Source organism: Myotis davidii, unplaced genomic scaffold, assembly GCF_000327345.1.
Source record: "Myotis davidii unplaced genomic scaffold, ASM32734v1 scaffold89, whole genome shotgun sequence".
Classification (NCBI taxonomy): domain Eukaryota; kingdom Metazoa; phylum Chordata; class Mammalia; order Chiroptera; family Vespertilionidae; genus Myotis; species Myotis davidii.
In genome coordinates this window covers 4118323-4142305 of record NW_006300372.1, presented here as the reverse complement: position 1 = coordinate 4142305, position 23983 = coordinate 4118323, and the positions used below count along the sequence as shown (strand labels likewise).

The 23983-nt window shown below is 36.5% G+C and overlaps 1 protein-coding gene and 1 pseudogene across 6 annotated transcripts in view; one reads left to right on the top strand and one right to left on the bottom strand.

Annotated features, from left to right (window-relative positions):
• The first annotated feature begins 3306 nt into the window (after nucleotides 1-3306).
• On the top strand, nucleotides 3307-5061 carry LOC102771700 (annotated as a pseudogene).
• A 9954-nt stretch (nucleotides 5062-15015) lies between these two features.
• The window catches only part of RBM27 (RNA binding motif protein 27), a 68888-nt gene continuing 59920 nt past the window's right edge, over nucleotides 15016-23983 (bottom strand). For 5 of the 6 annotated variants that reach the window (XM_006777008.2, XM_006777005.2, XM_015572633.1 and 2 more), the window contains 2 exons: nucleotides 19594-19704; nucleotides 15016-18279 (listed from right to left, as the gene is read on the bottom strand). In XM_006777008.2, the coding sequence (XP_006777071.1) occupies nucleotides 18196-18279; nucleotides 19594-19704 (195 nt within the window). In that variant the 3' untranslated portion in view covers nucleotides 15016-18195. The remainder of the gene's footprint in view (nucleotides 18280-19593; nucleotides 19705-23983) is intronic. The other variant, XM_015572632.1, reaches the window with a different exon arrangement.

Below are 23983 nucleotides of genomic sequence, written 5' to 3'. Positions count from 1 at the left end.
AAAAGCTAAAACTAATGGTAGAAAACAAAAAGAATGAGATGGCTAATCTTTAAAACAGCACTTAGAAAGCTGCCTATTTTTCATAAGCATTCTAAATTTGTTATTGATTTGAGAAAGGTAAGGAGAGAGAGAGAGAGAGAGAGAGAGATGTCTCAATTTGTTATTCCACTTATTTATACATTTACTGGTGATTCTTGTATGTGCTCTGATCCAAGATCGAACCCACAACCTTGGCATATCAGGGCGATGCTCTAACGAACTGAGCAACCCAGCCAGGGCTCCATAATCATTCTAAACTCAGCTTCTTTCCCGGAAGTTAAATAAGTGGTAAGATTGTAAATTTTGAAATCATCATATACAAATTTGAAATGATTCAAACTTTCATTTTTGCCTCATACAAATTTGGTCAGCATAAACTTCGTTGGTTCCTTTGAGTTGCAAGGGTTCTGTGAAAACAGCCCCCTGCAGTTCTGTGATCTGTTATACAGGGTAGCAGTTAAAGTAGGGCCATGTCTGAGAACCAGACTGTCTGGATTTAAATCCCGGCTCTTCCACTTACTTTGTAACATGAGCAAATTAACCTCAGAACCTCAATTTCCTCATTGGCAAAACAAGATACTAAGAGGACCCATCTTAAAAGGTTATAAATGAGCTCTTAGGACAACGGGAAATATATGCTCAGGTTTTGTGAGTTATATTATTTTGAAGACAGCTTTGTTTTGGTCTATTTGTGAGTACGACAGTGCTGGGTATTTTACATAGAATTCATGTTCTGTGCAGCCCTGGCTTTGGGGACAGAATGACAGCAACAGGCTCCATCTCGCCTCCTAGCTCATAGTCTCACTCATGATATTTCTCCTGAGCCTTTGAAGGGAACACAATTCCCTTCATGTCCCAAGGAAGGTTTACAGGATGGTTGTATCAACATATTGGCTCAAGTGGGAGCTGTTGGAGGCCGGGTTGCTAACCCCATCCTTTCCCATGCGCTCTCCTGACTCACGTTGGAGTCTGAGAAGCAGATCCTTTCAAAGGCTTGTAGCTCTCACACCTTGTATCCAAAGAGTCACAAGGGAGGACTCCTCTTTGGGAAAGTCACCAACGCCCAGCCTGCTGAATTACGTGTCATCAATTACCTGGAGGGATCCTGGGAAGCACTTCTCATGCTACATGCCAGAACCACCTGGGGAATATATATATATAATATTCATATACTGTGTGCATATGTATGTGCATGTGTGCATGTGTCTGTGTGTATACTTGAGCCCCTCTATAGGACTACTGAATTAGAATCTTCATAGCTGGGACTAAGTAACCTGTATTTTTTTAAAAAATGATTCTTAGATAGAGAGGAAGGAAGCGGGAGAGAAACATCAATGTGAGAGGGAAACATTGGTCAGCTGTCTCCCAAATGCCTCACCGCCCCGCCACCCCCCGCCCCCCCGACCTCCTGCACACACACACACTGGGAATCAAGCCCAAAACCCAGGCATGTGCCCTGGCCAGGAACAGAACCAGCAAGCTTTTGGTGCATGGGACGACAACCAACCAACAGAGCCACACAGGCCAGGGCAGTAACCAGTATTTTTTTTAATATATTTTATTGATTTTTTACAGAGAAGAAGGGAGAGAGATAGAGAGTTAGAAACATCGATGAGAGAGAAACATCGATCAGCTGCCTCCTGCACATCCCCCACTGGGGATGTGCCCGCAACCCAGGTACATGCCCTTGACCGGAATCGAACCTGGGACCCTTCAGTCCGCACGCCGACGCTCTATCCACTGAGCCAAACCAGCTTCGGCACCAGTATTTTTAAAAGTTTCCTAGGAACCTTCTGGTGTTCAGTTAGATTTTGGAGCTACTATTCAAAGGCAAGGATTCTCAACACCCTGTGACATGTCTCGCATCATGTCCTAGATTTAAAGAGTGTCAACATTTATGAAAGATCCGTTGTCATAAGTTAGGGTGGACTTGAGGTTATCCCCTGTAATGAAGTCACTCTCCCTCACTCTAATGCTTCCTCGCAAGGAGAGAAGAGGCAGTTATAATGCTGGTGCATAAACCGGCATCCTGCTAATCTCTGCAGGAGTCTGGAGTGAGTGCGTGCCAACTGATGGATGGTTGGCACATGTGCTTGAAATATTGCTTTAGTTACCAGAAAATAATCGGGGGGAGGGGGCTATTTTCAGTAGCTAGTACAATGCACTCATGAGATATGCATTACTTACCATGATCTGCAGCAGACCAAAGGCATGTTCTCCTATGGGCCAGACGGACCATCTTTTCTTTGAAGCAAGAGCCTCTCACTGGCATGAATCCACTCGCACTCCACCATCCATCTCTCTTCAGTGCCTCTGTAGGTTTTCCTCTGTGCCTGCTCACCTGGGATGGCTTCATTCAAGGACTCATAAGATTCAGAAGAGGAAATAGATATGAAACAACACAAGAACAATAGATTCCTTTAGTATCTCCATCCTTCCTGCGGTCCATCACCCCTGCAATACTACTTTTGCATCTCTGGACCGGTTGTTAGGGTGTGAAATTAAAATAGAAATACCACAAAGGGAGGAGAGCCTACTACCTAAAATCAAGCTCTCAAAAGGGGGCAAAATAGACAGGGGCTGAGCAAGGCGTCCATGCCATTAGCTGCACCAACAAAATCAAACCCAATGTGCAGCCAAAGCTTTCTGTCACTTCCATGTTTTATTAAACAACACACAGCCTGTCAGCCCATGTAACTGGCGCTGCTTTCTGTACAGAGACCAAGTGAATTCAAACAGCCACGATGTGTGGCAACCTCATATTTAGGACTTTCTACCCACACTGGTCATGTTTCTATGTCCCTCTGCACACACTGCTGACCCGAAACACATGCTTACGTGCTATGTGATCTGTAAAAACACATAAACTCTCACAGAGCAGAATGCAATTAATCTGAAGCAGAATCACAAACACTTAATAAACAAAAACATGAAAAAAGGTGAGATAGCTTGCTGATTACCAAACTAGTGATGTGTTTTGTACCACTTCACAGCACACGTTTTCTAATTTGCTTATGAAGGTATTCAAAATGACAATTTCCAGACTACTCTTATTTAACTGATCCGCACCAACTTTGGCTTGGGCATTTTTACTTTAGGACAGATACTATTATCACCTTTAAAAAGCAACCTCTTTGCCCAGCAGCTGTGACTCAGTGGTTGAGTGTCAACCTATGAACGAGGAGGTCACGGTTCCATTCCAGGTCAGGGTACATGCTCAGGTTACAAGCTCAATCCTCAGTATGGGGTATGCAAGAAGCAGCCGATCAATAATTCTCTCTTGAGGGAGAAGGACATGAGAAGATGGCAGACAACCCCAATGCTGTGGATAGGAATGTGGAGATCTGGAAGATCAAGAAGCTGATTAAAAGTTTGGAGGCAGCCTGCAGGGAGAGTGGAAGGAGGAAAGACAGAGAGAAACATCGATGTGAGAGAAACACATCGATTGGTTGCCTCCTACACAAGCCCCAACCAGGGCCCAGGCCAGGGAGGAGCCTGCAACCAAGCAATGGCACAAGCATGGTATCATTGATCATTCCTCCCGAAGACCAGATTTCACGAGTGGCAAAAATGTTAGCAGATGAGTTTGGAACTGCGTCTAACATTAAGTCACGAGTAAACAGCCTTTCAGTCCTGGGAGCCATTACATCTGTACAACAAAGATTCAAACTTTATAACCAAGTATCTCCAAAAGGACTGGTTGTGTACTATGGTACAATTATAACACAAGAAGGAAAAGAAAGTCAACATTGACTTTGGACCTTTCAAACCAATTAATAAAATACATCATTGTATCTGTCTGACAACAAATTCCATACAGAGACTCTTACAGCACTACTTTCAGATGACAGCAAATTTGGCTTCATTGTAATGGATGGTAGTGGCGCACTTTTTGGCACACTCCAAGGAAACACGAGAGAAGTCCTGCACAAATGCACTGTGGATCTCCCAAAGAAACGTGGTAGAGGTCAGTCAGCCTTGCGTTTGGCCCATTTAAAGAATGGAAAAGCAACATAACTATGTTCAGAAAGTAGCTGAGACTGCTGAGCAGCTGTTTATTTCTGGGACAAAGTGAATGTGGCTGGTCTCGTTTTAGCTGGATCTGCTGACTCTAAAACTGAATTAAGTCAATCTCATATATTTGATCAGAATTTGCAATCGAAAGTTTTAAAATTAGTTGATATATCCTATGGTGGTGAAAATGAATTCAACCAAGCTATTGAGTTATCTACTGAAGTCCTCTCCAACGTGAAATTCATTCAAAAGAAGAAAGTCATAGGATGATACTTCGATGAAATCAGCCAGGATACAGGCAAGTACTGTTTTGGAGTTGAAGATACACTAAAGGCTGTAGAAATTCTAATAGTCTACGAAAATCTGGATATAATGAGATACATCCTTCATTGCCAAGGCACAGAAGAGGAGAAAATTCTCTATATAACTCCAGAACAAGAGAAGGATAAATCTCATTTCACAGACAAAGAGACAGAACAAGAATATGAACTAATTGAGAGCATGCCCTTGCTGGAGTGGTTTTGCTAATAAACTTAAAAAATTTGGAGCTACATTGGAAGTGGTCACAGTCAAGTCACAAGGAGGATCCCAATTTGTGAAAGGAATTGGAGGTATCTTGCAGTACCAAGTAGATTTCCAGGGAATTGAATCCCAAGGAAAAGAACTTTTTTGACCTTGATGACTACTAGGTAGTCGACATGGGTCCAGCAAAATGTGCCTCACCCTCCAGCATCCAACCCAAGGAGCATGCCCGTGGTGGAATCCAAACAGATCCCTGCCTTACAATTGGAACATTTCCAGAACTTAATCCATGAGCATTGGATACTGAAAAGAAAACGGAAACAAAACCAGACCAAACCCTGCACTTTGGTTTGTCATGGTGTCAGCGCAGCAGCAGCCTACAACTAAGTTCCTAAATGCCACTTTGGACTAATTTAAACAAGAATCCCAGTTTTTACTTTTACTCAATGGTGAAATTGGTTGCTCTTTTATTTTATGGAAAAAAAATGGTTTTTTAACCTTCATACATAGAAGCAAAAATACTTTAACTGCTGTAAACCTTCAAAAGTTAATAGAAATAAGATCATACTGAATTGTTTCTTATTTTGATTGGAAAAAAATTAAATTGCTGCATTTCACAGTGACGCATTTACATGGCATTCTCAGCTTAAACTGCATAAGAAGAAATATGTGTTGAAATGTGGGGGGAAAAAGTAATCCTCTCTCATCATTGATGATTCTATCTCTCTCCCATCCTCTCTGAAATAAATAAAAAATACATATTTTTAAAAAAGCAACCTCTGTAATTGTACCCATTACTAAAATACCTATAGAATGTATTGCAATAACAATTACACCAGCTAGTGGGAGAAAGGAAGAAAATTAAATAGCTATTCCAGAATCTCTCTTCTTCCCTGTGTTGCCAGCCTCTTATTGCTCAGGAGATAATTCTTATTAAAAACCTGAGCTTAGTAGCCTTATTAGGTAATGCAAAATCAACTCATATGGGGCAAAATGGCAAGGATGTCTCCTCTGTGTTTATAATTTAATATCTTCCTGAAACGAACCAGTAGATGACACTCATGTTTCTGATTCAATGCTCTTTAAAAATGTTCTTCAAAAATCTGTAAGTTGATTTTTGTTATTACTACCAATGCATAGACTGACTAGAGTAAGTGATCTTTTCCTATACAAAAGCCCCAAACTCCCATGTAATCTGTTACCCCAGGTTTGTTGCCTGAAAAAAGCAGTGTGTTGGTTATAAGATGGGCTTGTATGTTTTTCCCCTGCAGGTGCTTCCCTTTTGGGTTACAGTATAGTTAGAATGGAGTCCACAGGTATATTCATGACAGTGGAAAAAACCTGTTCACCTAATGTTCCAGATCCAGACCAGATAAAGCCATTTTCAAAAATTTCACATCTGTTACCTCAGCTTGATTTTTTAAAATTTGAAATGCAATTTCGCCTCTGGCTTCTGGGTAGTCACATTAAGTTAATCACTCCAACAGTAAGAAAGAATAAGGCAGAAAACAAAGAAGAACTAAGCATAGTGCCCCTGGCCATTCCTGAGGGAATCATGTGGCCACAGCCTCCTTCCTTCGGAAAGGGAAATCCTTTGCTACAGGGAATGGGTTTTAAAAAAGAAAAGTCTTGCAGTTTTATGCATAGAGAGATGAAGTGTCAAATCTATATATATAAAAGCCTAAGTGACCAGTCAACCAGTCGCTGTGATGACACACTGACCACAGGGGGCAGGTGCTCAATGCAGAAGCTGCCCCCTGGTGGTCAGTGCACTCCCACAGCCAACTTCTTGCAGTCCCTCCCTCTGGCCCCAATTGCCAGCCAGGTCGAGGGATCCCACTGTGCATGAATTCGTGCACTGGGCCTCTAGTAGATATATAAAAACAGTCTCAAAGAAGAAAGTTTCCCTCTGGTCAGTGGAGTGAGCTAGAAGTGAGGAGGGGGAAATGAGCACAGGAAAGATTCCATCCTTTCCGGACAAAATGTGTGTCTATTTTTGAGTGTTTCAAACTTTTTTATCTTCCAGAATTTTAATAGATCACTAAATTGCTTAAATGGTTATTATAGAACCGACAAAAAAAAATCCTTAATAGTTTTAAGAGCATGATTCTTTTCACAGCATGTATCTTTGAATAATTTTATAAAGATGGAGAAAATGGCAGCTTGCTTTTAACTACTTTTTCTGCTTTTTTATCTAGAATCATAAAATCCATGCACTTTGTGTAGTTACTTCACATACATGTTACTAATATATCTACTTAATAGCTAATTCTAGTGTCACCCCAATAGATCGTGAATGCAAAATAGTTTCAATTTTACTATTGTTTCGCAATGGCCACATCCTAAAGCATAATTCACTGACCAGTGTACATAAACCAATATATACAAGTACACTGTACAGAATTGTTAAGGCAAGGAAAAAATCTCTTTTTACATACTCAGAGATTCACAATATAGGATATGTCAGACTAGAGCAGATTAGATGACAAGCAGAACAGCCAGGGAGGGTGATTCTGAAATATGTCTGTTAAGTAAAATCCCAGGTCAAAGGGCTTGAGACTTTGGGAAATATTTATGCTTTTCTGTAGCATACTACATAAGTATGTAAAAAATACTTATGTTCTTCTGTGGGAGGCTGGTAAGAGGAATCTAGTCAGGAAAGAGACCCGCTTCAACCATCTGCAGTGAGTGACTTGTGACTGGACTCACTTCATGGCTAGATGTAATATATACATTTTCAATTGCTAAGGACTAGAAAAATGTCTTTACCTAGAGTCTAGTTGTCTTCTATCTAGTTGATTAATGTGGCATATTAAAGAAACATAAAAGTGCAAACTCAGGTATGAAGTATTCCTTCCTCTTTTCTCCAACATTTTGCTAAACACATTTAAGCAGTTCCACAAGATTTAATAGTCCATGTAGAAAATTCCATTGTAGGTAAGAATAACTCCATTCAGACAATTCGATGGTGATTAGGTGGTCTGCTAATAGTGGATTACATTTCACAAAGTATTTTCAGAAACATTAACTCACATAATGCTTATTGCAATTCTGTGAACATTAAATGGGCACTAATATTATAATACTCATTTTATAGGAGTAAACTGAGCATTCAAAAGACTAATTAACCCCAGCTCACATAGGTAGCTAGAATTGGGATGTGAACACAGTATCAAGCAATGGTTAAAAGACTTACTCTGAAGTCAAAAATAAGGGGACTTCAAATATTGGCTTTGACTTGAGACTATAAACTGTGCCTCAGTTTCCCCTTGCACAGAAAGGGGAAAATCTTAGGATACCTCACAGAGCTGTTGAAATGAATAAATAATAATGTTTGAAAACATGCAGCACAGTGGATCACATAAAGAGCATTGAAATGGGAGACAATGTTATTTTAACCATATGGCTGGGGAATGGCCCAGTTGCGGGAGATGAGCTACCTGCATCAGACCTGTGGGTCATCCCTCTTTCAAACTGGGAATACTGACATTAAAAGTACTACACAGCCCTGGCTGGTGTAGCTCAGTTGGTTGGAACATCATCCTGTGTACGGAAGGGTTGTGGGTTAGATCCCATTCAGTGCACATACACAGGTTGTGGGTTTGATCTCTGGTTAGGGCAGAAGGCAACCAATTGATGTTTCTCTCTCACATCTATGTTTCTCTTTCTCCCTCACCCTTCCTCTCTAAAATTATTTTAAAAAAACACATATCCTCTCTGGTTGGCATGGCTCAGTGGTTGAGCCTCGACCTAGGAACCAGGAGGTCACAGTCCGGTTCCCTGTCAGGGCACGTGCCCAGGTTTGGGCTTGATCCCCAGTGGGGGACATGCAGGAGGCAGCCAATCAATGATTCTCTCTCATCATTGATGTTTCTCTCTCTCTCTCCCTTCTTCTCTGAAATCAATTAAAAAAATATATTTTTAAAAACACATATCCTTGGGTGATGATTTTTAAAAAAAAACTACACAAAAATGGTACTATGCTTAAGATTTAAACTAGAAAAAAAAACTTATGGGGAATATATTGGGAAATAATAAGTCTTCACAATTCCTTTTCCAAGTTTACAATCATTTCTTAACACCATTAAAAATGACTGGTGAACCCTAACCGGTTTGGCTCAGTGGATATAGAGCGTCGGCCTGCGGACTGAAGGGTCCCAGTTCCAATCGTAGTGGGCACATTCCCAGTAAAGGAGTGTGCAGGAGGCAGCTGACCAATGCTTCTCTCTCATCAATGTTTCTAAACTCTCTATCCCTCTCCCTTCCTCTGTAATTAACTAAATAAAAGGCAGAGATGGATTGTTTTATATTTCCACTGCTGGTTCTTCAAGTCAGTTACTCAAGAGTTACTCAGGGCTTCTGTGTGTGGAATATTTTACCATCTGATCTATGTTTTAATTTATTTATGGCACGTACACACCCAAAATCATGTTTCTGGGCAAAAATGGTCAATGACAGCCCTACTAAAATGTTGAACAGAATCAAAACTCTCTGCACTTTTCTCGTATTTTAAGTGTGCAAATTTTCTGTGGATTCGGACTCTCATCACCACAAAGAAAAACAAGTGAAAACAGCTACTGTAACCATTTCTCCCACTTTATGTCCATGAAGCATAAAACCATCACCAGTGAATACAGTCGAATCTCAAAATGAAAAGACAATCCTGGGTTGTAAAAAGGAGAATCAAAATATGCTGTGTACTGTTTCTATAGACAATGTTCACCGTTTTCTGAACATGTCTGAATATACCAGTTAGGTTCTATTTTATTTTTTTTTCTTCAAGATAATGGCCAATTTCTGAGAAACTGATAAGTACCTAAAACTCACAAATAGCTTTCCAAAATATTAGGAATTCAGCACAGAAGCTTGCCATAAAAATAGGGCCCTTACATAAATAAGTTCTCGCCTCTAAGTAGATTTTAATTGTTCACTTCAATCTTTTACACTTTTCTTCAGCTTTATCTGATTTATCAATTAATAGTCATTTGAAAAAGTAAAACTAAGAGTGGAGGAAACTTTGACATCCTTGGGGCCTTAGGAGACCTCACAGCACCGTTCTATTGAGATAACTCTAAATAATTTTCACATGAATGGCTAAAGTGCAGAAATGTATAATTTATTAGGATTTAAATAAATCACAGGGAGAGAAGTGCTTTAGTCATTGGCAAAAATTTTTCAAAAAATATAAAATTATGATTCTAAGAAATTAAGTTCTATGTGTAAAATTTTTCCCCATCTTTAGTATTTCAAAGGAAAAACATGTTGATAATGCTTTAAGAACGGCACACATTATTTTTAGCATTTGATGACAGCAAAATATTTTTCAATGACACATTCCAAATTTTAGGGGTAAACATCTTTCTAAAGCATGTACTGTAACCAGAATGTTATAATCATTTTGTCTCAGCAATTTTCCTGACACAGTTACCATATTGGAAATATTCCCAATGGCTACTAAATTTTGTCAAGAGTAAAAGTCTTTCTCTGTTGTATTACTAGAACATACCTATTTTCTCATGGGTTGTCAAAGAATAAAAAGCCCCCTTTCTCCAAGGGTGCTTACATCTTTTTTTTTGAGATGACAATTACTACCATACCATTAGGAGTCAATAAACATTTTATAGTTACCAAAATAGCTAAAATTAGAAACCCATAAGGATTTAGAATGGCATTGCTAAAGTAAGAAACCTGAACATGTAAAAGTCAGATAATTCTATAAACAATAGAACATGAACACCAGTTTTATTCATTGAGAATATATTATTTTTTGAAAAAAATCTATGGCATAAACATAACTATAAATGAACACTGCTATTCTCAGCACTTTCTGCCTAGAAAATTCAGTATACTATATGAAAACGTCATTAAATAAAAGCATGTAACTTATTTATGTGCAACATGATTTTTTTAATGCCAAGGTTAAAAGGAAGAAGGCACCAGCAATATTAAAAAAACACAAAGAAACAAGGTAGAAATATTGCAAGATTATCATAATTCAGTTTGCCAGAGAAAATATTTAAGATAAAATTGAAAATAAAATAAACATAGGTTATGATATAGCCAGATCATTGTGAAATGTATCAAATTGGCTGGCTGTACATTACGGAGGTCACAGAAAATTACTTTAAAATGTTTCCCCACAAATTAGCATATATAAACACTGTTCGCTATGGTTTCCAATATGCTACCTAAAAACAGTGTTGCTCCCTACGGGAGCCTGGTTCCAATCCAAGGCAGATGAAATAGATGGAGCCAGAATGGCAGTGTTTTGACAGACACTAATAAAAAAGACCAGTGACATTCTATGGACTTGTAATATTCCATTTTATTAAAAGCAGCAGAGCACAGAGGTGAAAAGCTGAGCTCTGGAGTCAGATCTGTGTTCAAATCCGAGTCCCACCACTCTAGGCTGTGTGATCTCTGAAAACCACTTAATCTCCCCAAAACTCAGTTCCAAGCTGAACAATCGAGTTGCACTTCATCAAAGGGCTGTGCAAACACAGGATTCAGGCAAACTACAGAGCCATTCCTGGAACACATTCTGCATTAAATACATGCCAGTTATTTTTTTTAAGTGAACAGTTTAAAATTATCAATTTAGTTGAAAATATATTTTCTTAATGAATAGCCTAAAATAACCAGTTTAGTGGAAAATATTTTACTTGGTACCATGGTAATACAAGGAAGTCAGGTTTTATTATTTAAAGAATCCCAAAGGAATGAACATGGACAGAGGATAGACATTCTAAAATGTACAAATAACTTACATTTCCATTATTAGGGCTGATTTAATTACTTTGCAGACTTAATGGTTTTCCTCCTGTGGCTTTCTGAAAATATGTCAACATTCTCATCAATATGTTCCTAATCTTTTTCTTTACATTTTAGAAACTGGAAAAGCACAGGCATGTAAAGATACAAGTAACACACTTGCCCAAGATTAAGAAAAGTGGCAAGGATTAGGTAATTATTTTTTATTTCCTATTTCTTATAACTTATAGGAAAATGTGTTTGAAAAGCGTGAAATTCAATGGCACAAGGTTGAAATGTGTACAATTTTCTCAGAGATAGACATCAAACTGGGTTTAGTTTTGATGGCTGATAGCTAAGGTGACTCTAAATGCAAAACTCAAAGCCAAATACTCTTACTGACTTGAATTTCATAAAAAGTAACACCAACATACTAGTATTCTACTTCCTCCCCCAGAACAAATAATGACAAAAATATAAAACTACAGGCATGTTTAAAGTCACTCACAGTTGTCTATTTTAAAAATTAAAAACACCTTCACACTCAAGAACATCAGGTAATCAATAAAGACACTGATACATATTTTTTCACCTTTAATTTTAGACTCTAGACTACTTTTCCAAGCAAAATACAAAACGTTAAATTACATCATTTTACACTCAAATTTGTATTGACGATGTTACAGCAAGGAAGAGAGTGATTTAAAAATCCAATTCAGCCCAGCCAGTGTGGTTCAGTGGTTGACCATCAACCTATGAACCAGGAGGTCTCGATTCCTTGGTTTGATTTGCTGGGTTGACTCCTGGTCAGGGCACATGCCTGGGTTTCGGGCTCAATCCCCAGTAGGGGGTATGCAGGAGGCAGCTAATCAGTGATTATCTCATACTGATGTTTCTCTCTCTCTCCCTTCTTCTTGGAAATAAAAAAAATTTTTTTTAAATCCAATTTACCCTATATCTCAATAGGCCAGTGTTTTTTAAACTGCAATTTTGAAAGTCAAATAGTGGATCCTGCCAAAAATTAATAGAATAAGTAATATCACATGCATATTGAATAATAAGGGTGTTGTTTGGTAAACTTTTGTTTGGAGGAAGTGTGTATACTGTATCACAATGCAAAATATTTTTACTGTAAGTTGTTGTGGGGGAAAAAAAGGATTCAGTCACTGCTCTAAGGCCAACTAAATTTTGTCTCCTAGAGCCCCCTACAGGCTCAAAATGTTAAAAACTTGAATCTTACAGTAAATAAATCTCTTGTTGGAGGACAGTTCAGAATCTAGAACTCAATAGTTTACTGGTATACAGGACAGGTGTTTACACAGATAAATAGGCAGCGTTTGGTCTAAGAATTCACCCTGAGGCCAAATCATCCTCCAGAAACCAGAATAATTGGGCAAAGTCTGTATTACCCCTTATTATCTAATTTAATTTAAAACTGGGAGAAATACATCAATATTTTTCACTAAGAGCTCTCTGGGGGAAAATGAGAAAAGATGGAATCACAAGAACTTTAGGAAACTGTTAACAAGACATTCACTTTTATAAGGTTTTTACAAAGCAATACTGAGAATAGAAAAAGGGCTAGGCAACTAAAAAGATTTATTTCCACACCTGGACTCCCTGACAAATAATTTAGAATAATTTTGAGCAAATACTAAACCAGTACCTCTATATAAAAAAATAACTATTATTTTAAATTACAAATGGACCACTATATCAAAATAATAGAACTCTATGAAGTGGTTAGAAAACTGAAGGGATGTAAGAAATACAGGCTTATTTTCATGGAAAACAAGCTGACAAGCTCTTGCTCCTCTTTCACAGAAAGATAATATAAATAAATAAAAAGAAAAGGTAACAGCCACGTTTATCATACTTAATGATCAACTCCACACACAAAAAAAAAAAGGAGAAAAAAAAATCTGTTTGCAGTAGCCTAAGAAAAGAGTAGATTCAAACTGCAATTATCTTGCAAACAGTCATCAAACACTATTCTGACCTTAATTTCACCTGTATCAAGTCACCTATCTCAGAATGCTGGGATGGTTTAGTTACCCTAAGGTTGATCAAAGAACCAGGTAAGAGACCCTGTAGAAAGGAGATCACTTGGCAATAAAATAAATTTAGCATAAATGAAGGTGATTCACAGCACATGCAATAGCAGTTAATAGCCTTATATTTTCGAGTCAGTGCTCCTTGGCTCCTCAAACAGATCTGACACTAAAATGACACAAAATGTGCAGGTCTACCCTTGTTTAAAGCAACCCTGACTATATCATCTCAAACATTTCAAGTGTTGACATAAATGTCCATACCTTCTGTTTACTGTAACATAATTAGATACAATAGATACACTGGGACTCATAATTCAAAATTTATCCTTGCTTTAGAATAATTTACATCAAAATCACTAAGAAATCACATAAACCCAATAATTTGTTAATGAGAGGTCCATTTTAGTAAAATATTTGACTTAATATTAAACAGATGTAACTATTTTCAGAATTATGCTTATCCCCGCTAAACTTCCCAGAACTAATGTTTATTATTATAAACATGGAAGGTGTCACCCAAAAATGTATACACTATGAATAATTATTAAGGCAGTGTTAATTAAAATACATTTCATTTTCAAAATTGAGCTATCAGCTGCTAAAGTGTGGGGACACCCTGTATAGATGAGGATTAATTCTCATCTATTCAAAACAAATGATCACACAGCTTATTTTCCATTTACCAAATTCATAAAATACAGATGAAATTTATTTGAAAAGACTGAAAATGAAATTTACTCCCATTCTTAAGTAATTTCCTGTATAGGCTGAGATTAAAAGAATGACTCTTCTTAGACAATGAATAATCACTTCAAGGGGAATTTTATAAGAAATTTTTCAAATGAGAAATATGAGCCCAAGTGATATACTTTCCTTTCTCATCACCTCCCACCGAATCCTTAAGGTGTAAGATTATTTCTTGTTATTCTTTACTATTAGAGGTCACAATTAGAAGTCATCTCTTCAAGGTGTTTTTTCCCCATCTTTCTATTCCATTTAAGAAAAATGTCCTTCCAGGTGGCCAGCATGGCTCAGTGACTGAGCATTGACCTAGGAACCAGGAGGTCAGGGTTCAATTCCCAGTCAGGGCACATGCCTGGGTTGAGGGCCCGATCCCCAGTGTGGGGTGTGCAAACAGTAACCAATCAATGATTCTCTCTCATCATTGATGTTTCTATCTCTCTCTCCCTCTTCCTTCCTCTCTGAAATCAATAAAAATATATTTTAGAAAAAAGAAGAAAAAAGAAAAAGGTCCTTCCTATGGTTGGCAGGCACAATGAATATCATCAAGGTAGCATTAAAATAATTGCTTTTATAAAATTGTTTGTGCTTTTTATCAGGGATACCAAGACCCATCTAGAACAAAGAAATATGGCTATCAAAGCTAACTTACAAGTAATACTCTAATCCCCTTCTTTTTCATTTCCAAGACCATCCTTTTGAGGGAGTTATTCTACTGAGTATTTCATAGCCAGTGGCTTCAATACCCAGTTTCATAGAGCAGCATTCTCTCATGTACATGAACCCAACATAAAACACACATACATATCCACTACTCACTCACGGTCACACATAAGCAAGCATACACACACATTTTCTTTCTTTCCAGAACAAGCCAGAATTACAGCTCTTTTGGTGATTGTTATAATTTTTGGAATGGTTCATAAGTTTTCCAAATTCTTTTAAATTCATAATACTTTTATCTTTTTTCTTTTCTTTTTTTTTTTTCTGATTGTGAACCATTCCATATTGCATCTTTATTGCAAAAGTCAACATGCTTCTTAGAAATTCAGATTGTAATTGATAAAACAAACATTACATATATGAATTTAAATGTATAAACAGTTAGAAATTCAACAATATCTCCTATTATACTATTACACAAGTTCACAATTTTGTAAAAACTATAATACAGGCATACTATACATAAGAAGAACCACTATTCCTTTTCACATGATTTTTTTCTTCTTTTTGAAATAATGATCCATCAGTAGGACCTTTGTTTCATCCTAACAAGACCGTTTTCCAATTTATCATCAATGCTTTCCCACATGAAGAAATGCAAAAAAAATTCTGCATTCCCTGGGGTTACCTTTTTAAGCTTGGGCAGCAATCCACTAATAAACCAGGCTGACCTAGGTAGATTGGTCATCAGCTACTTAGAAACTTAGACGTCACATTCATTAAAAAGAATGCAGCTTGCCTCAGATGGTGTATGTCATATCTGTAACTGAAGATGCCGAGAAAACAAGTTATGGTACTTACTTTTAAAAAGAAATTCTAATAGTTGGGGATATGAGGATGGGGATAAAAAAATCCTAAAGGAAAAATATATATATTCAACTATTTTATGCTAACATTAACTTAAAATTTCTAATATTATATTTAACTCATTATTTTGAATTCATTTTTGAGAGTCAAAAATGTTTTAGAATTCTTAGAACATTTAAAACGTATTTTAATCTTATATGAGATGTATTGAAAAAGCAGTTTTATATAAGAATCTTACCGGGAAAGGTGTCTATCTATTCTTCACTGTAACACTCTTCTCTTTCACCCCCCTCTCTCCCAATAACTAAAAAGGCAAACAAATCCTCAACTCTCTCTGTACAGAGTGTAATAAGATGTCAATTTTGAGATTAAAAAAAAAAAACCATATGAAAAGGAATCTCATTCTGTTGAACTGTCAGTCTACTGAAAATTTTCTTACAGCTCCATTAATTTACTGTAATTTTCAGTTTCCAAATACAAAAATACAACAATTCTTATTGAAATCTATACGCTGGTAGTTTTAGTACACAAAAAAACCAAACAAATTATTTACAAAATTATACAGTTTAAGAAAAAACTTTGTACAAAAAATATATAAATCCTTTGTTCCCTCTATCAGGTTTAAACTGTCAGGACTCAAAATATTCACCACAATGAATCTTTCAAAATATATACCGACTGAGCCACAGACATCAAGAAAATTTCATTAGAGATGATGGAGGAAGGAGCAAGATTGCTTATTCTAGGTACCCCACTGTAACATTTTTATCTTTTTATAAGCTTATTTTAGTTTCAGTGTTATCAGAAATATTAATAACAACCTAGGAAGAGGAAGTCCTTATTATTGCGAAGGGGAAGTTACAATGAACATAAAAATGACCCTGGTTTGACACATCATTCCAGGAAAATAAGTAGAAAAAAAGAGATAATCAGAACGTGGGATTTAACTTCTTGTAGCTAACTTAGAGTCCTGATGGTTTTAAGTTTCTTAGTGAATAGTTTCTATTTTAAGAAACAGTCCTTACTTCAAGAAACAAAATCCTTGATATAGTGATCACCAAGAACTTTCTGAAGCCAACAGGAAGTTTCAAATTTTCACACCACACGTACATAAATACATAGATGTGTATACTCTTAAAAAAGTGACATCCTATGTACATTAATCATTTTATTTCCCCAGGGGTCAATACAGTGTAGTGTTACTCCTCTGTTTTTCCATCTAACATTCAGAACACAAGGACATACATTTACATATATATTTTACTTAACAGATACTCTACTCTATACAGTGTACAGTAAAAATGCACACAGTGAAAGAAACTTTCTACTGAAGGATGCATATGTCATGGATAGTAACAAGCTACAAAATTATCAAAAAATAAGGTCATCTGATCAAAGTCAAGTTATGACTCCCATTTATTACTAGCATATCCATCCCCCTACCCTACCCCAACCCTACCCTACCCAAACACCTCACCATCATGGTTTAAATTTAGGAAAAGAATTTCAGACACTTTTTAACCCTTTTGTGTAACTATTAACTAAATTGAAGCATTAAAAAAGAAAAAGCTGGTGACTGACTTTCCCCATAAATCCTTCCATTATTCTCATCTAAACATTTATCAAGGTGCTTGCTGGTTTAAACTTTTTATTAAGAGTTGACTTTTGGTGACCCAAAAGAATCACTTATCTCAATAATGGGTAAGTCAGGCCTAGTAATAAAAAGGCAGAAGAAAGAAAATGGGATTGAGAAAAGGTCAATGGGTGAAAACCTTTTATATTCTGAGAATGTTAAAAATAGAAAAACAGAAACACAAACCAACTGAACCAATACTCACTAATTTCAAAGTAAAGGATCAGCAGCAACAGAAGTGCAGGAGAGTTAATATAATGACAGAAGGAAAATACCATAGAGCTAGCTTCCATTACCTTATAGCATTTAAGAACACAGAGTTTGTATGGTTTACACTAAAACAGTACTTCTACACATAAGCCACCTCCCACCCCAAATTTAGATTTAATACAAATTGGGCTCCTCCTCAGTAAAAACAAATGAAAATAAATTTACTTTTCTTCCAAGACAACTCTTGAAAGCAGAAGGGTATTGCAATTACAAATGTCTCCTACTGTCTGACGACCCATCCATAATAGCTAAGAGTTAAGAGATTCCAGGCAATTTTGACATTTAAAGAAATTTTATCAGCAGATTATAATCCAAAATAAAATTTCTGAACACCCTGTCATTTACATCATAATCCAACACCAATAGCAACAAAACAGGTGGTGTGGAAATATAAGGCTCTAGAGATTATCCATGTCATCCTGTGGATCTTCACAACTGTGTAAAAGTCACTAGGCCTTTGGTGCTTTAATATCATGAACAGTTATGAGATGTGTTTAAATAGCAAACTTGCTGTCCTTAAATCTACTGTGTTGAAAAGAAAAATAAAAAAAATTTTTTTTGGCTCATTGACGTCTTTAAATAACTTTAAAAGTTGTTCTTCTAAACAAATATTCCTAAAAATTATACAGCTCGTTTCAGATTTCATCTTCGCCATGAACGAGACTCATATTCATCTTCATCTTCGTCATCATCATCAGGCAAAAACAAATCTGAGGTTTCTGTTTCCTAAAGAAAGAGAGGGTAAAATCTGCTTAGTGGCACAAGAAAGTTAAATAAAATACTTTTTTACAACAAAGGACAAACAGACTAAATATAAAGGCTGGATTTACAAATATTTTTCAGAGCAAAAAAACAAAAAACAATTTTTTTTACATGTACTGGGTGGGATAAAAGTAGGTTTACTGTTGTTCATATGGAAAAATAATACAATAATTAATAAATTAAAATACAGTAGGTTTTAATAAATTAAAATTAATAAAAGTAGGTTAAAGTAAACCTGTTTTGCTCCAATCTATGTATATAATCTCAACTTTTCTTAGTCTAAATAGGAAAAGATTTCCATTCCAAAATCATCAGAAAAATAAAGTAATATATGAAGATTTAGTAGGGAAAATAAAAATACCTATGAAATGTTATTGATAAAATTAATTTAATTTTATTCCGTTAACTTAAAAATTAGGCAGTAAATGACCATTCAAACTCCTAAACCTTTCCTTTAATATTAGAATATTTGTGAGGGGAGAATATACTAACTTCCCATGACACTGACATTCAAAATCTTATATAAAAATATAAAAAGCTACACAAAGTAAAAGTATCTGTAAATATTCCCCAAAATATCAAGATTTTTCTTTCTTTCTTTTTTTAACAGAGGAACATGTTTCCACTTTGGTTATATAAAATTACCCATATGGTTAGAAGCCTCTTGACCAACCATTAATAGTAGATATCTTTTAAACCAAAACTGTGATGAATCAGGAATAACTTGCAATGTTGGATGAGTGTCCATTTTAATAAACTAATTAGAAATATAGTAGTAAAAGAGCAGAATCAATTCTCTGATATTTTAAGAGGCTGATTATTTAGCACTTGCATTACTTAAGTCTTTGACTTTCCCAGCCTTCCCTCTTAACGTCTTACTTCCTTACACTGACATTTTAACCAACTATACATAGAAGGAAAGAAACTCCCATCTACTACTTATGGAATGTGAATAAAAGCTTAAACAATCAGCTAAAACTTAATTTATTCATATAATCCATGTCCTCATTTACCAGAATAAAAATATCTAGAGCCCAAACAAATGCCAATAAAAATGTCTCTCTACACCAGAAAATAATCCCCCAAAGCTTTTTATATTTATGAGCCTTTTGATGCTTTAATAAATTTTAAGACTAGTCTCAGATAACTGCACTCATGCAATAATTCAATATTTATTTTATATTATTTATTTTAATGTCAGAAAAAATGTAACTGAGAAACAATCTAATTCTTCTTTTTTTTTCTTTTTCAACTCTTATTTTCAATCATTAAATTTACCTCCTCCTTGACTTCTTCTTCCTCGGTCTCTGTGGATACAGAAGGCACCTTGGCCTTGTGCCATGATATTTGTAGCCGACGGTCTTTAAATTTTGACCCTTGGTTTGCAGCCTAAAATAGATTTTAGAAAAACACAAAAGTGTGTACTCACATTTACTAATGATTCCTTCAAAGTGTGTGCTACTTAAAAAGTATAATGACTAGGAGAAAAATCTATTAAAGTGGATCTATGAACAATCTCCAATGAGAGCTAGAAAAAAATGAAACCTGTTTTAACTAGTAGACCATATGTTCTGGTTGCCCAGAATAGTCCATGATTAATTTTTCTGTCATGTAAATAAAATCTGTCTTGACTGGGTGATAAATTACTTAGAAAAGTCATCATAAGGACAAATAAATACTGTCTTAATACAATTATTGGCTTTTGGCTTTTTAATCTACATATTTAGACTGAAACCTTAAAAATGTAACTATTTAAAACACTGTCTTTTCATCATATGGCATCTCTTATAGCCCCACCTATATCTGACAAAGCTTTCTGTTCTGAAATGTTATACAACTATAACTAGTACTCCCCAGCTCACCTACACATTCAACAAATGTTAAACACCTACTATCCTCACTCAAGGTAAACCTGCTACCAATTATTCCTTGGTACTACAGTATGAACATTTTCCCCACCCCTTCCTAGCACATACCAATAATACGAGAAAGCAAAAGTTTAATTTTAAAGACAACGCAACAGAAGCAAAAGAATAGGGACCCAAAGTTTCATGAAAGGAAAAGTTTAGTTATTCCTACAGTTTTCTTATGAACTGGGCTGAGTTGTAAAATACCCCCAATTCTTGGTTCAGTCCTGAAAATGTGACAGAAGTTCTTTTAAATTTGGTGTTTCACTCTAGGTTCTCTAAGAAAAATGTTGGTAAGCTTCAGGAAGCATCTGACAAATGTTTCCACAGAACACTCAGATAACTGCATTGTAACAGTGTACACTAGGCCAGCGCCATCGCCAGTTAACTATTGTCTGCATCGATATTGGCCTGTGATCTAAGGAAAAATCTCCATTATTTCTTATGGGATTGATTGTTTATAATCTGACACCGAACATTTGATCCATGAGACATAACTAAACTGATGTATCAAAAATGGCCCTATCCAAATACACATCTACCATCTTTTAAAAATCAGGTAGATATTGAAAATTCTCATCCCAAAAAATATCTATGTGAGCTGATGGATGTTAACTAAACATATCTTAGTAATCATTTCACAACTATACATATATTAAGTCATTAAAACTGAGAACAGCCCTAACTGGTTTGGCTCAGTGGATAGAGCATTGGCCTGTGGACTGAAAGGTCCCAGGTTCAATTCTGGTCAAGGGCATGTACCTCGGTTGTAGGCACATCCCCAGTAGGGGGTGTGCAGGAGGCAGCTGATCAATGTTTCTCTCTCATCAACGTTTCTAACTCTCCATCCCTCTTCCTTCCTCTGTAAAAAGCCGGCTAGGGCCTCATTGATGATTCTGACTATCTCTCTCCCTCTCTGTAAAAAATCAATAAAATATATTTTTAAAAAAACATTTAAAAAAAACTCTGAGGAATAGAATAGAGATCCCAGAAATAAAGCCACACCTTTATGGTCAATTAATATTTGACAAAGGAGGCAAGAACATACAATGAGGTGAAGGTAGTCTATTCAATAACTGGTACTGCGAAAATTGGATACATGCAAAAAATGAAACTAGACCACCTTCTTACACTATACAGAAGAATAAACTCAAAATGGATTAAAGACTTCAAGACTTCAATATTAGGCTCAAAACCATAAAAATCCTAAGTGAAAACACAGGCAGTAAATTCTCAGTCATTTCTCGTAGCAATATTTTTCCTGATATATCTCCTCGGACAAGGGCAACAAAAGAAAAACAAACATATGGGACTACATCAAACTAAAAAGGTTTTGCACAGCAAAGGGAACCATCAACAAAATTAAAAGACAACCCACTGCATGGGAGAACATATTTGCCAATGATACATCTGATAAGGGTTTAATATCAACAGCAGGCTGAGTGGGAAAATCAGGCCAGCAGGGGGGGCAGTGAGGGACGACCAAACGACCGAACAGCAGGCTGTGTGGGGTGACCAGGCAGGCAGGGGAGACAGTGAGGGACGACCAAACAACCAAACAGTAGGCTGCATGGGGCGTCCAGGCTGGCAGTGAGGGGCAACCAGGCCAGTGGGGGGAGAGGGCGGGCAGTTGGGGGCAACCAGGCCGGTGGGTGGGGGGGTCGTCAGTGAGAGGCGACCAGGCAGGCAGGCAGATGAGCAGTTAGGAGCCAGCATCCAGGATTGTGAGTCAGACATCCCCCGAGGGCTCCTGGATTGAAGAGGGTGCCGGATGGGCTGGGGGTACCGCCCCCCCTCCATGTACGAATTTCGTGCACCGGGCCTCTAGTACGCAATACTTTAGAAGTACTTGGAACCTTAGAGGTAGAAGTTACTCAGAAGGAAATTCATCTGGCCAGCCACTTTCCCAGATCAGAAACTGATGCCAAATCTGTATCAATCATCATTCATCAACCACATAACTGGCAAAGATGAAAAAATAAAAATCAAATGCTGTTAAGGGTATGAGGAAACAGGTACTTAAAGTAATACAATAATATATGTCAGGGATCTGCAAATCACAGCCTTCAGGCCCAGCACCTGTTTTTCAATGGCCTGTAAGCTAAGAATAGCTTTTATATTTTTAAAAGGAAAATAAATTCATAGAAGGAAAAGGGAGGAGAAGGGGCAGGTAAGGGGAAAGAAGGAAGAAAAGAAAATGTGACAGAGACTCTATGTGGTTCTCAAAAATCTAAAATATTTACTATCTGGTCCTTTACAGAAAAAGTCTGCTGACCCCTGATATATACTATTAAAATATGTATGTAGTATTATATGTCTCATGTTGTTTTATATAGCTTGCACTGTATATTAAATATTTTATATATTTTAAATTTGTGTATACTTTAATTTACACATATTTTTATATAGGTGCCTGGGACCAAAAGCCCAAGATTAACACATATACTCAAATTTGGTTTTATAATCATCATAAAAATGCTGACACTTCACCTAAAAGTGAATGTGATGATAAAAGGTCTGATTTAAAAAGTAATATATGTTCATTTGGAAAGCTGGAAAAATAGAGCACTTAGAAGGAAAAAAATGAAAAACTTGAATTTTGTCACCCAGAACTAACAATTTAATGCACTTTCATTTTTTTGTTGTTTATGTTTAATATTGTCTCCAATTTTTTTTAACCTAGAAGTTAATCTGGAGAATTTTCTCATGGCACTCTTCTTTAAAAACATGTTTTTAATAGCAGCAAAGTACTTGTGAGCATTTAGATTGTTTCCATTTTTTCACTAAATATAAAGCATGCTTCACTGAGCAAATGTACAGGTATCATTTGCATACAACCCTAGTAATACCCTTGTGATAAGTTCTTAGAAATGGATTGCTGGATACAAAAATAAACTAAACGACTCCAGGATTAGGTCCTCATTCTTCAGAATAGCTTCACCAAAACCCATCCATAAAGATAGAATCTTCCATGGTCATTTCACAATTATTAAGGACAGTAAAAAAAATACTGAAAATATACATTTTTATGGTAGCCTTTGTGGGATATAAAAGATCTTAAATAAGAGTTATTACCCTTTAAGCCTGCTAAATCAATTTGCCCTAATATCTAGGCATATGTATTTCTTTCAAAAACATACTATATGCCCAAGTCTGTTACTAGGGTAAATATGCTTCTAGTACTTAAGACTGTCTGATAAGCACTTTACCAAAAACAAAAAAACAAACAATAAAATGCCATCAAAACCAATGTCAGTGTCTCCTTGAAGTTACCTCGTCTGCCTCAGCTTTGTTTGCTCTCTCCCCGAATGCCTGGTATTTCCCCTTTCCACAAACCAAATGCCATGTGTCAGACTTATCAAATGCATTTATCTCAAAACTGGTTATCATTAGATGATCTAGAATGATTCTACTTATGAGAAGGAAAGAGATCCACATGAGCATGACTTCTGGGTTAAAACTTAAACATCTAGCCCTAGCTGGTAGACAATAAACAAAAGAAAGGCTATGCAAGGAACTGAGGTGCCAACATGGGGTCAGCTGAAGAAGTTAATAACTGAGGCCCAACAGATGGTAGAAAGGCAAGAAGTGGAAGCTACTCTCTCAGCCAAGTCCGAGGACTGTGAGCAAATCAGCAAAAGAAACTTTCATTTAGCAGAAACTCACTTATTTCATCAAATGGAAAGACTTACAGGAGCCTGGAAGGGACCTGATGTACTTTTAACCTGGGGGAGAGGAGGTGCATGTATATTTGCACAGGA